The 14564-nt window shown below is 42.5% G+C and overlaps 1 protein-coding gene across 1 annotated transcript in view; it reads right to left on the bottom strand.

Annotated features, from left to right (window-relative positions):
* PDSS2 (decaprenyl diphosphate synthase subunit 2) overlaps positions 1-14564 on the bottom strand; it is a 106788-nt gene that overhangs the window by 52786 nt on the left and 39438 nt on the right. Inside the window, exon 3 of the mRNA XM_058174403.1 lies at positions 5896-6094. Coding sequence (XP_058030386.1) covers positions 5896-6094 — 199 coding nt within the window. The remainder of the gene's footprint in view (positions 1-5895; positions 6095-14564) is intronic.

Below are 14564 nucleotides of genomic sequence, written 5' to 3'. Positions count from 1 at the left end.
CGCTGTTTGCATAAATCAATGCTATTTATGTAAACAAACAGTTTATTTGGTAAGCAACATATTTATGCCTTTAGAAATATGTAAAGTTAGCATATGGAAATTCATCCACTCTATAAGTAGTACATCTGTGTGTAATTGGTTATTTTTAAACAACTAATGCCTAAAAAAATAATACTGCCTCATATTGATCAGTTGAAGCTATTCCGTATTTATTTATTTATTTATTTATTTATTTATTTATTTATTTATTTATTTAATCACATTTTTATACCGCCCTATCTCCCGAAGGACTCAGGGAGGTTTACAGCCTGATAAAAACACAAATATAAATACAAGATAAAACACTAATTAAAAAACTTATTGAATAATGCCGAATTTAAAATTATAATTAAAATAATAAAACCCCGTTAAAAACTAAATTTAAAATTAAAATTCTAGTCCAGTCCTGTGCAGATAAATAGATGTGTCTTAAGCTCGCAGCGAAAGGTTCGAAGGTCAGGAAGTTGACGAAGACCTAGGGGAAGTTCATTCCAGAGGGTGGGAGCCCCCACAGAGAAGGCCCTTCCCCTGGGTGTCGCCAGTCGGCACTGCCTGGCGGACGGCACCCTAAGGAGTCCCTCCCTGTGAGAGCGCACGGGTCGGTGGGAGGCAATCGGTGGCAGCAGACGGTCCCGTAAGTAACCCGGCCCTAAGCCATGGAGCGCTTTGAAGATAGTTACCAAAACCGTGAAGCGCACCCGAAAGGTCACAGGTAGCCAGTGCAGTCTGCGCAGGAGAGGTGTCACATGGGAGCCACAAGGGGCTCCCTCTATCACCCGCGCAGCCGCATTCTGGACTAACTGGAGCCTCCGGGTGCTCTTCAAGGGAAGCCCCATATATATGAAATGCTATGTTCCATACAACAATTTTATTTTATTATCCAGTTTTAAAAATCCTGATGTATACCACTCAGGAGTATTAATCCAAGAAGCACCTTTTTTATATCCATGAGGTGCAGGCCACTAGTAGTGGTCAACTCACTTTGAATGCAAGCCACCTGAGTGGAAAGCACTCCATTTGAGTTTGAAACAGTTCTGTCAAGTTTATAACAACTATTCCGATCATTTTGCAAATGATTCAGATTTTGAATGAAATGTGATTTCAAAACTTTGTATACAGCCCTGCATGTCTACACAACAAACCACCAGGTTGGTAAATAGTTGTGTTTGTTATATATTGATCTCTTGATTCAGAATGTATATCTAATCTACACCTATTTAAGAATGAGCAAGCTTAATTAATATACAGAGATACTAAGCTAATGAAATGAACATGCAATAAAATTCCTAAATTCCATCAGACATGGGTTTTCTTCTGAAACATCCCACTGTTCTGCTTCAGAGTACTCCCAACTATCAGATATTTTATCATTGAGTAAACTATATATTTTCTCAAGAGATAATGAATTTGACAGGCCTGTTTACATTCTGAAATTGCATGTTAATTTAGCTGTTACCCAGTGCACAATCAAAAGACAAGAAAACAGAATTCCAGAACTGAAAACAGTAATTTTAGTTAGACCAAAAAAGTTTGAAATTGTTACTTTCTAAACATGATCTTCATACGTTACTATGAAAAAGGTATGTGCATGGGAAGAATTGAGAAAAGCCATAACATGATTTAAAACTGCAGATACAATCTGTTTGCATGGAACAACTGCATGGAAGTTATAACTGACATTTGAATAGATTCACTCAACAGTGATATATTTATATAGCATTATCACAAAAAGGTACATTGTGACAAGATTAGCAACATTCTTAAAATAATGATTATTTAAGAATCATAGTGTTACCTAAGGCAATTACCATGCACTCTTTTAACATCTACTGGGAAAGATCTGAAGGGAAAATAATTGACTTTGCTAATTTTACCCTTGATAATTATAAAATAGCTCTACATTTCATTATAAGCCAAAATTTTCACATGTAATTGTCAGCCTTGATAGAAACAAGATAAATGCTTTGCAGAAAAGCTCTGACAATTAGCTATAAGATCATGATACAATTAATTTTGGACTTATAGTGCAAAGTAACACTAGGAATCTTAAATACATATACTATTTGCTTCAATAATCAATAAACAAATTGTGCTTATTTACTCTCTGTAAATTATCATGGCTAGCATTGTTACTACTGTAATGAATTCACAAATCATTTAAATTAGTTATCCTAGTTAACAGATTGCAAAATATAGGGATAGTAAGATTTAAAAGTTGAGAAAACTGCATGAAACAGAACTTTCATGAATTTATCGTGCAAGCTTTCTCCAAGTACCGTAAATAAAGCAGCCTATAGACTAGTGATGGCTAACCTTTTTGCCATCGTGTGCCAAAAGCAGAGAGAGTGGGGGAGTCACACGGGCGTGTGCCCACACCCATAATTCTATGCGCCCCTCGCCCCTGCACATGCCCGCATGACACCCCCCCCACGCTTTTGGTACACAGTGGCACAGTGGGCATGGTAGGCCCATTTTTCGCCCTCCCCAGGCTCCTAGTAATAATAATAATAATAATAATAATAATAATAATAATAATAATAATAATAATAATAATAATAATAATAATAATAATTTAATTTGTATACCGCCCTTCTCCCGAAGGACTCAGGGCGGTTTACAGCCAGAATAAAATACAACAACAACACATACAGTATTAAAAACAAACATTAAAAAACTTATTCAATTTGGCCGAATATTAAAATACGAACAACCCTTTAAAATTAATAAAGATTACAAACCCATAAAACCATCTAAAAAAAATTAAAAAAATCAAGCCAGTCCAGCAAGACGGAATAAATAAGTCTTAAGTTCATGGCGAAAGGTCCGAAGGTCAGGTAGTTGTCGAAGTCCAGGGGGAAGTTCGTTCCACAGGGTGGGAGCCCCCACAGAGAAGGCCCTTCCCCTGGGAGCCGCCAGCCAACATTGCTTGGCTGACGGCACCCTAAGGAGTCCCTCTCTGTGAGAACACACAGGTCGCTGGGAGATAGAAGATGGCAGCAGACAGTCCCGTAAGTAACCCGGTCCTAAGCCATGGAGCACTTTAAAGGTGGTCACCAATACCTTGAAGCGCACCCGGAAGACAACAGGCAGCCAGTGCAGTCTGCGCAGGATGGGTGTTACATGGGAGCTCCGAACCGCTCCCTCTATCACCCGCACAGCTGCATTCTGGACCAACTGAAGCCTCCGGGTGCTCTTCAAGGAGAGCCCCATGTAGAGAGCATTGCAGTAGTCCAAGCGAGAGGTAACAAGAGCATGAGTGACCGTGCATAAGGCATCCCGGTCCAGAAAGGGGCGCAACTGGCGAATCAGGCGAACCTGATAAAAAGCTCTCCTGGAGACGGCCGTCAAATGATCTTCGAAAGACAGCCGCCCATCCAGGAGAACGCCCAAGTTGCGCACCCTTTCCATCGGGGCCGATGACTCGCCCCCAACAGTCAGCCGCGGCTGCAGCTGACTGTACCAGGGTGCCGGCATCCACAGCCACTCCGTCTTGGAGGGATTAAGCTTGAGCCTGTTCCTCCCCATCCAAACCCGTATGGCTTCAAGACACCGAGTAGTAAGGCTCTGGAGCCTGGAGAGAGTGAAAAATGGGCTTTCCCCACCCCTTTGGAGGCCCTCCGGAGACCGGAAAAAGCCTGTTTCCTGACTTCCAGTGGCCCAGAAGGCCCAAAAATCAGCTGGCCAGAGCTGTACCCACCAATATGGCTCCCACCTGTGGCACACGTGCCATAGGTTCGCCATCACAGCTATAGAGTCTTTAAGATACACATATTTTATTAAAATGACAGCAGTCAGACACTGATTAAAAGCCATTTTAAAGGTAAATTCCAATGTGAGCAATTCATAATAATGAACAAAAAATGATAAGATGTATTCTTTCTCCCCCATGTGCAAAGACTAATGCAGATTCTGTTTTTCTATTATCTGTCTATACTGGTAGTCTTCAACTTAGTCTTCAACATCAACTTCAATTGAGCCCAAAATTTATATTGCTAAGTGAAAAATTTGTTAAGTGAGTTTTGTCCTATTCTATGATTTTTCTTGCCACATTTCTTAACCTAGAATTGTTAAATTAGTAACCTGGTTGTTAAGTGAATCTGGTTTCCCCATTGACTTTGCTTGTCAGAAGGTTGCAGAAGTTGATCACATGATCCCAGGACTCTGCAACCGTCATAAAACTGAGTCAGTTGCCAAGCATACAAATGTAAATCATGTAACCATGAAGATGCTGCAGCAGTCATAAGTGTGAAAAATGGTCGTAAGTCACATTTTTCAGTAATGTTGTAACTTTGAACGGTCACTAAGTGAACTGTTGTAAGTCGAGGACTACCTGTAATATGTCTACAAAATTTTCTTAACTGGGGACAGCATGGTATCAGTTGTTATTTCTAACAGGTCCCCAAATTAATACTGAAGTTCTGCAGGATTATAAATAACGAATGGAAAGGCAAGCAGAATGCAGAAAAGATGTTAGAGGAGCATTAAAAGGTAACAAGTGTAACTTGCAGATTCATGACTATCTGACATGATATATAGCTAAATACTTAAAAATTTGTGACTAGTTTCACAATTTGTTAATCCTTGGGATAGTATAATTTGAATTGTGTCACTTTATTATTTCTTTATTCTATCTATCTATCTATCTGTCTATCTATCTATCTATCTATCTATCTATCTACACATACACGCACACAATTATAATTTATTATTGTATTAATCTATTTTCTGAACTAGGATGTAGTTTAAAATAGCTTGAGAGTTGGTAGCAGCTGAGATATAATAAGCCTAAATAATTAAGAAAGTAAATAAATAAAATAAAGTTAATACACTAGCTGCATGTATACCTTACATGGCAGAAAAATAACAGAGGAAGAACTTTTGGCTTTTAAAAACATAATTGTACAATAAATGCAAAAAATAAAAAGGTATCTTTTACAATATCAAATCAATCTATCAAGCAGTTTACAGTTTATATTTCATCAAATTTTTAAGACAGGAGAGAATGAGCTGATATAAATACTGAGTGGATTCCATTTAGGTTATATACCGTAAAAGTTCATTAAGTTTTCATTTGTCTAAAGTAGAAACAAAATGACAATATGTTTTGGCATAACTTTCAGAACAAGAAGCTTAATTAGTTGAGAAGTCACATAATTCTGTAGGTCACTGTGTTTTAAATCTGAACTGTGGCAAGCTAAAAATAATTACATCTATTTGCTTAGAAATAGTGTTTGATACAGAATAACATAAAGCATTTCTGCTTCATTGAAATCCATGGCTATTCTTCTGTCTAATTTTAAAAACAGATTTAGTAAAAGAGCCAATTCACAAAATACATGTTTGACAGACATGCAAGAATATGTTTATAGATTATAACTCGGCTATATTGGTAGCATGGCCTGTGATTCCTGTGATCATTCTTGTTAAAAAATCCCATTCTACTAATGAATATTTGCTGCCAGCCTATCAGTGTTCACTTGTTCCCCATGTTTACACTTTTTCATGTTTTGAAAAGATGCTTGATGAATCAAAACTGCTGTAATTCATTTACTTTAACTCACTCTTTCTGCAAGGACAGATCTTTCTGCTAATCTCACTAGTGATTCTTTGGGAATCAGTATGAGAAGAATGTCATAGTATACATTTTATATATTTAGTTCATCTGACATAGTTGACAGTTCATATCTAGTAAAATTTCAGATGGGGGGATGTAGGTACAATGTAAAGTGACACCAAATGCCTCAAAGCACTAAGATTTTTAACAAAGTAAGCTCACAAAAAGCAGCAATAGAGCTGTTTTTCAAAATAAAACTTATATACAAATGCTCTCATTTAAAAGAAGAGAAATCGTATTACCTTGGTATTTTGCAGCTGAGCAAGACTTGTGCAGGCATTCGCTAGAAGAAAATCACCACTCAGAACAGCCATTTTATTTCCAAATTGCATATCTTTCAATGCTCCATCAGAGGATGTCAGTTCACTAATGTTTACTATTCCACGATGCACAAGGAAAGCTGTGTGGATCAACTCTGTGATCTCTGCAAGGGTTCGTTGGCTATAAAGTAAAGATCAGACGTAATACAATTAGTTGCAGAACCATTGCATTAGTCATAGATATTTTAAAAAAAACGTTGAGCACAACTGGGTATTTTATCAGCACAAAGGGGCGTTGGTCTTACCTGACACGCTCCTTCTCAGTGTAAGGGCAGAGTCCAATGGAATGGGTTTTCGCTCCTCGCTTCCTCTTGAGGCCGAGTCAATCTTTTCTTGGCCACACCCCCTTCGTCTGCGCATGTCCCAATTTTGATGAAGCGGTAGTGATTGACTTGATGATTTCCAGTGCTGGCTCTGTTCCGTCCTGGACACAGGCCCTGATGGCCACCAGGGTGGGTTGGACTCTCTCCCCTTACATGGAGAAGGACCATGTCAGGTAAGATCAACGCCCCTTCTCCACTGTGTCAGGGAGAGACTCCAATGGAATGGGACATACCAAAGCCGGCAGTCCTAAGAGTGGGTAGCAGTCTGGTCCTGAGTCCCCCTATCCATATGTACTTTCTGAAGTACCTGCCTGCCGAAGGCTGCTTCGGCAGAAGCAAAGGCGTCCAGTTTGTAATATCTTATGACTGGGGAGGGAGAAGACCATGTTGGTGCCCTAGAAATTTCCTCTATGGAAGCCTGTGTGTTCCATGCTGCTGTAGTGGCTGCGCTCCTCGTCGAATGGGCCATTACTCAACTTGGTTGTGGGAGGCCCTGGCTCTCATAGGCCCTAGTGATGCAAGACCTTAGCCACCACCGTACGGTTGATGGAGTCACTCTGTTGCCCAGCTTGGAAGACTGGAACGATAAAAAAAAGAGATTGTCTTCCTAAAAAAGATTTTCTCTTGATATAGGTTTTGAGAGCCCTCCTCATGTCCAGGGTGTGCCATTTCTTCTCCTAGGCATGAGTTGGGTTTGGATAGAAGTCTGGTAATACTAATTCCTGCCTACTGTGAAACGAGGAATTCACCTTAGGGAGAAAGGATGGATCCAGACATAGGACTACTCTGTTAGAGTGGACTATACACAGGTCCTGTCTTATGGAGAGGGCTGCTAGTTCTGACATCCATCTGGCTGAGTGTTGGCCACTAAAAAGGCTACTTTGAGGGTAAGCCATTTTAGGCTACATGTCCTTAATGGTTCAAATGGTTCTGAGAGCCTCTAGTACCCTAGATAGATCCCAAGTGAGATATCTGTGTACCACTGGTGGTTTCAGATTGGTTGCGCCCTTGATGAAGCTGCATATCAATAGGTGTTGTGTCAAGGAATCCAGGTCTCCCCATGACAACACCAAATCTAAGGCTGTCATGTGTTTACGCAAGGTACTAGGGGAGAGTCCCTTGTCTAGCCCCTCCCAGAGAAATTCCAGTATCCAAGATATAGATGCGTTCATTGGGTCCAGATCCATTCTGGAACACCATATACTGAAGGTCTTCCATGTTGCATTGTAGATCCTGTTTGTAGAGGGTCGCCTGGCAGCCTGTATGATTTGTATGACTTTATCATTGAGTTTACATAGTCTTAGAGCTGCCCGTTCAAATGTCAGATGGTCAGCTGTAGCCACTGTGGGTCTGGATGCACTAAAGCTCCCTGGCTCAGGGAGATCCTGTCCGGCGGTATCCTCCAGGGCCAGGATACCGACAGATTGACCAGGTCTGCAAACCACGGGCGTCTGGGCCAGTGGAATGCTAGAAATAAAATTTCCACTTGTTCCGCTAGTATCTTCTTGATTACTCTCAGAATGAATGGAGTTGGAGGGAAGGCATAGAATAGACCCTGGGGCCAAGGGCTGTAGAGTGCATTGACTCCCTCTGCCCCTGGCGTTGGGTATCTGGAATAGAACCTGTTTGGTTGGGTGTTTGATGGGGAGGTGAACAGGTCCAGGATTGGTTTCCCGAACCTTCTCCCCAGCTCCCTGAACAGGTCACCACTATGACTGATCAACTCTGGCCCTGCTGAGCCAGTCTGCCTGTACATTGGCTGCCCCTGAAATATGTTCTGCTCTGATGGAGAGCAGATGTCTCTCTGCTCATAGTCCTAGCTGTTCAACCTCCTGCATGAGTGTTTTGGAGTGATGCCCCCTTGACGGTTTATGTGGCTGTTGGTGATCACATTGTCCGTGAGTATGAGAATGTGTTTCCCTATGACCATTTCCTGGAATTGTTTCAGGGGTGGGTGGGGTGCTCTGAGTTCCAGCCAATTGATGTTGTTCTTGAGATCTCGTTGTGACCAGTGTCCCTGTGCTAAGACTGGCAGTGTGCCCCCCAGCCAAAAAGGCTGGCATCTGTGGTGATGGTTAGCTGGGTGGGTTCCTTGAACCTGGATCCGCTTTTTATTGCTTGCGATCTCCACCACTGTAGAGATCTTTGCACTCTCATTGGAATCTGAACCTTGGTTCTGGAGTTGCTCCTGCCTGACCATGGTAAGGCAGGAGGAACCACTATAAGGGCCTGGCATGTAAACGTGCCCAAGGGACTATCGATATAAATGATATCATCTAGCCCAGGAGTTGGGACAGAAGGTTTAGGGGCACAGACTGAGGTCCTTGGATCTGCTGCACCTTGGTTTTTATGCTGAGTTAACGATCCCAGGACAGGGAAATTTTGCACGTCCTGGTGTCTATCACTGCCCCCAGGTGCAGCAACTGGTTGGCAGGGATCATGTGATTTTTTTCAAAGTTTACCAAGAACCCATGATCCTGTAGGATCTGGATTGTGAACTTGAGGTCCTCTGACACCCGGAGGTAAGAGAGCAATTGGATTAGGATGTCGTCCCTGTAGCACTGAAAGTGTACCAGGATTGATCTGAGGTGCACTGCTACTGCAGCCAGGAGCTTGATGAAGGTTCTGGGTGCCAATGACGACCAAATGGAAAGGCCCTGTACTGGTAATGTTGACCAGCATAGTGAAAACGTAGGAACTTACGATGTGATGGAAGTATGGGCACATGAAGATATGCCTCCTTCAGGTCTATGGACGACAGGGAGTCACCCTCCCAAACGCTCTCCAGTACTGACTGCAAATAATGCATGTTGAATTTTCTGTACTAAATGTTTGTTCAATAACTTTAGATCCAAAATTGCCCTCCATCCCCCTGAGTTTTTTGCTACTATGAATAGGATGGAGTAGAAGCCTTGCTGTTCCTGTGGAACCAGCTCAATGGCCTGGATGTCCAGCAGATGCTGAATTTCCGACTCCATGATTGTTCTTTTTGCATTGTCCCTTGATATGGGAAAACTTATGAAAAAATTCGGGGGTGTGGAGAGAAATTCTAGGGCCAGGCCTAGGTTCACTGTATTTAGAACCCAGGCATCTGTGGTTGTTGTTTCCCATTGGTTGGCAAAGAGGACCAGTCACCCACCAAGGGGGGGGTCCTGCCCTGCTGTCACTTATTACGATGGAAGGGACGGTTGCCTGAACCCCTGAATGACCGCTTGCCCTGGGCTTGCTATCCATTCCTGTCTCTGAAACCTGATTTGTCTTGATATCTGTCCTGTCTGTGATTATATGATCTTTGGGATAGCGGGATGCTGAATCCCGCGTCTGTGGCCCAAAAGGATTGCTTCTTGAAGTAGGGTGAGTGGCGCTTGTCCGCTTGCCTGTACCCTGAGGGTAAAACCTTCCCTTTGTCCTTGGTCTCCACTAGTAGGGGATCTACAGCTTCTCCAAATAGCTTGCTATCCTTGAAGGGAGCAGAGGCTAGCTTCCATTTGTATTTCAGATCCTCTTGCCAGTGATGAAGCCACAGGATGCAGCGAGCTGTCACTGAGGAGGCTATGGCCTTGGAAGAGTACTTGAATGCGTTCAAGGTAGCATCCGATGAGAACTCCAATGCTGCTATTAGTTTACTGAAATCCTGTTGAGAATGAGGATTGCCTGGAACAATCTTTTCCTGCATTTGCCGCAGCCATATGAGCGATGGTCTGTTGAAAAATGATGCAGCTGTTGCTGCCTTGACCACCCAGGCAGCTGTCCCCACCCAGGCAGCTGGCTCCTGCCCCCGAACCTGGCCCCATGCCCGAAAGTGCCTTGGAGGCGGGCCTGCTGCCAGAAAGTGATTCGGAGCCGGGCCTGCTGCCAGAAAGTGATTCGGAGCCGGGCCTGCTGCCAGAAAGTGATTTGGACAGTGAGGGGGAAGGGCCATCAGGACTTACCTCGGAAGCACCAGCCTACCTGGATCAGCTCCAGGAGCCAGAAGCAGGCCAAGCGAAAGAGATAATGAGGCCTCCTTCCCCTGACTCTTTCCTCCCCCCAGGCCACGCCTGCAGACCCAGCTAACAGCAATCAGGCTTGGCTAATCCCAGGTTTCATAGGCAGGAGAGAAGAGAATGACAGAAGCAGGGGAGGGGCAGGCCTAGGAAGTGCTGAGTCATGGAGCCACACCCCACAGGATATAAAAGGCAGCAAGAGCTGGTGTGTCTCTTTGTATCAGGCAAATCCACGGATTGACTAGAGCTGAAGGTTGTGACTCACCAGCGTCTTGGCAGCTATCGAGGGCTCTTGGCAGATGCTGATTCTTTTCCTGCCAGAGCTGATAAGAGCCAGCTAATTAAGACATCATTTGGACGGAGGCGAGGAGGACACAACATCAGCTGTTTGATGCACTCTGCAGAGTGCCAGCTCTGTCTTTTTATCCTCTGCCTTAAATGCATCTTCAGGATTGTTGGACAGGATGGTGGAAGACATTAATACTGCCACTGGAGGATCAATGGATGGCAGTTGCAAGACCTTAGTAGAATCAGCTGTCACATTATATAATCTTTTATTGCCACAAGTAGCAGTAAAGACTGCTGGTTGGGTCCATTGTCCCTGAACTACGTCTCTACATAATTCAGGTGAGGGTATTTCCACGCACTCCTTGGTTGGCTTTGCAAAAAGCAGCTCCCCTGGATCCTGGATATCCAGAGCAGCATCTGCTGTTGATAGATATGGCAGCAGAAATCATTCTCTCCATTTGCATCATCATTTCTGACCCTTGGGGTTCCTCTGGGCGGAGGCTTGCAGCTGTTGGGAGTAAATGTGGCTTCTGGAACCAACCTCCCCCCCTTCGCATGAGGTTCCCCTTGATCCTCTGCCTGCAACAGAATTACAGCAGGGAAAACATCACTGCTTGCCTTTTGCAACAGGCTTGAAGCATCACAACCTCATTGTTTCTTGTCACAGAGGTTTCCCCTTGAAATTGATTCTTGATGCCCTCTAGTGGTACTACTTGAGGACAAAGGATATGTTGCTGCACCACCATAGGCTGGTTTGGAGCAGCCCAGCTGAAGCGCGGGAAATTTCAATCCCTCCTTCCTCAGGGGAAACCCTCCCCTTTCTTTGTTCCTCTTCCCTTTCGAGCCTTCACGATCCTTTTACCAATGGCCTTGTGATGCCTTTGGGCATCTCTTTCCTCGGCTCTTGTAGTCCTTTGGGAAGGAGGAACTTTTGTTTCTTGCTCTCTTGCTGCCCTGTGGCAATTTTAGAGTTTTGGGACAACTTGGGGGTTTGTTCAGGAGACCTCTGATCCTCCCCACTTGTCTCCGGTGATTCCAATCCCACATGGGCTGCCATTTTCTCCCCCTCGGGTTCTTCGTATCATCTCCCCTCTGCTCCTGCAGATGCAATTGTTGCCCTCTGCTCCATATATTCTGAGCTCCTGCCCACAATTCGGAATGGCGGCTCAGCTGCTATGCTGGGAAGTCAGCTTTAAGCCCCTGTGCCTCGCCGTCAGGACCCCCCCTTGCAGGCGGAGTTGCTGGTGAATCCAAAACACTGCTGCTATCCTTGCTGGGGAGGGGTCTGGCTGCTGTGCTGGGCTAAGCCAGGGAATCATCCATGGAGGTCTCTGCGCTCCGGAATTGGAGTTGCTGCAGTTTCCTGCACTCCAGGGAATGGAGTCGCTGCCCCTTAATGGGCCGGCCTGGGTAGATGAAACCCGAATCCGCTGCTTTGTTGGCCCTCCAATGGCCGTCTAATATCCCAGTGCCGATCTTACTGTCCAATGGAATGCTTTTCTCTTTTCTCTCCAGCACTTTGCTCATACGTCCGCTCTCTTCGAAGGCTGGGTCAAAACTGGGACATGTGCAGATGAAGGAGGCGTGGCCAGGAAATGATTGACTCAGCCTCAAGAGGAAGCAAGAAGCAAAAACCCATTTCATTGGACTCTCTCCCCAATGCAGTGAAGAATGTAACATTCACTCTGTTTGGACCTATTTGACCAATGATCACTTTTGATTACAATTTCTATCTGAAACAGAATATTTATTTCTTGGAAAACTTGAAACAGTTTAAAATGTAAATCCTTCCTCCATTCTTCAAATGTGGATTGACAATGTTAATGCATCAATAATTATTAAGAAAAAAAAGTTAATGATGTAAATTGACCAAAATAGTCTTATGGGTATATCATCATTTTGTATCCTATTTCAGCAGCAGCAATACTGATTCAATAGCTAAACTAGTATTGCCATATATCACATTATGGAGGTACACATGGTGGCATGGGACAGAAACATTCTAATCATTGTTAAACTTTGCTGTCTTCCAAAAAGGAAATAGAAATACAAACCATTTATATTCTAAAACAGAAAACTGCATTCTGTTATAATCCAAGGTCTAAGGAAGGGTTAATATATTCTACTGTTGATGTGAGTGAGAGGGAGAAGACAGAGACTAATAAGGCATCCTGATGCTCCTGCTGTCATTGTCAGGGCAGTCCTCCCAGGAAAATGTCCATATCAATTCAACTTATCAGATGGACAGCTGATCAACATTAAACAGATTTGCTCTGGGCAGATTGAGCTGAATACCTGCCATGAATCACAATGAGAGCCCTCTGGTCTCAGCAACTGAGATCTGCCATTTCTGACTTCAGAAGATCCAAGGGCATATGGAGATCTCTAGTGATGAGGACATAAAGCTGCAGCTTCCTCAACAGATAGCTTGTTTTTCCCAAAGGTACATATTAATATCCTGAGGAGAAAAGGCTCTTTTTTTTTTGACCTGAAACACAATCCTTCATTATCCAACCCAAATTACTACTGTTCTTTTTCTTCCCCTATTAAGCTTTTAATGAAGAAAATAAAATTTTCATTGTTCAGCTCATCATACAAAACTTCAACAATATATAATGTAGTATTTTCCAATTCTCCTTTTCTATTTACCCTTTCTGTTTATTTTCCAAATAGCATCTATAACATTTAGCTAGCCACATTAGAATTCCTCTTCAGGTTCCTTTATTTTTAATTGAAATAGCATAGAATTCTGGTACTGTGAGAAATTATTAAATAGCTGTAGGCAATTTTCAAGGATTTGAACATCTCCTAGAGAACATCAGGTTTTTTTTCAGCTGTTCAATTCAGATTAATGTTTAAAAGGAAACATTTCCATATAAATCCTGGTGCATTCAAACAATTAATAATTACTGCATCCATCTCCAAATTAATTATAAAACAATGACTTTTAAAATCACAAATATTAAAGTTATTAAAGCATGGTACAAAACATGTAGACTGAGAGGGAATTTTATTTATTTAATCAATGAAGGCTAAGAGTACAGTATTTATAGAGCTTTTAAATGCATAATTTGCAAGCCAGTTCTACGGAATATGTATAGAAAAATAATTATAAGCAACTCCCCTTTTTCAATCATATTGCCCAGTAATTGGAGAGCTGAAGGCAAAAACACCCAGTACAAGACACAATTATTTCACAAGTGTCATGACATCATTGTACAAATGATGTAAATTAGATAATATCATTTGCATTGTGTCATGATAAGATATGATGGCTCTTTTCCCTTTATCCTATCCACAAATACTTATAGTTGAAGGAAATATGTTTTAGGCTACCTTCAAGGGTAGAAATCCAAAGACGCTCTGTGTGTGTGTGTGTGTGTGTGTGTGTGTGTGTGTGTGTGTGTGTGTGTGTGTGTGAGAGAGAGAGAGAGAGGGAGGGAGGGAGGGGAGAGGGAGAGGGAGAGGGAGACGGGAGGGAAGGAATGCTCTGCCTCTTTGGAAAGGCATAATAGCAAAGGGAAGTCCAAGAAAAGCTGTAGGACGCTATATGTAACTGACTCTTTCCTTCTCACTTCTATATCTCTATTATTTATTAAACGAATTTATATAGCTGCCCAACTCACACATAGGTAACTCTGGGCAGTTTCTACAATTCTACAATGTCTTTAGGTTTTACAACTCTGGACGTTGGTTGTAAAAAAGAAGAAAAAGTAGGTTATAAAAAACCAGAAATAAAATGTTTAATCCAATACAAGCTTTGCTGAGTTCATTAAGGTATTCATAATTAATACACAAACATAACATTGCAATCTTATCAAATTATCTCTTCACAAATAAATCAATGACAATAATCACAGAGAAAATATTGTAGATGGAAGTTAACGTATGGCACAAAGAAGTAACATTAAGAAAAAAAAATACTGGCTAAACCAAGAGTCTTACATAATGGCCATCTAATTGACAAAGTGGGGACTATCGCCTTATCTTTCAG

The sequence above is a fragment of the Ahaetulla prasina genome, chromosome 1, assembly GCF_028640845.1.
Source record: "Ahaetulla prasina isolate Xishuangbanna chromosome 1, ASM2864084v1, whole genome shotgun sequence".
Lineage (NCBI taxonomy): Eukaryota > Metazoa > Chordata > Lepidosauria > Squamata > Colubridae > Ahaetulla > Ahaetulla prasina.
This window is presented reverse-complemented; position numbering and strand designations above follow the sequence as displayed.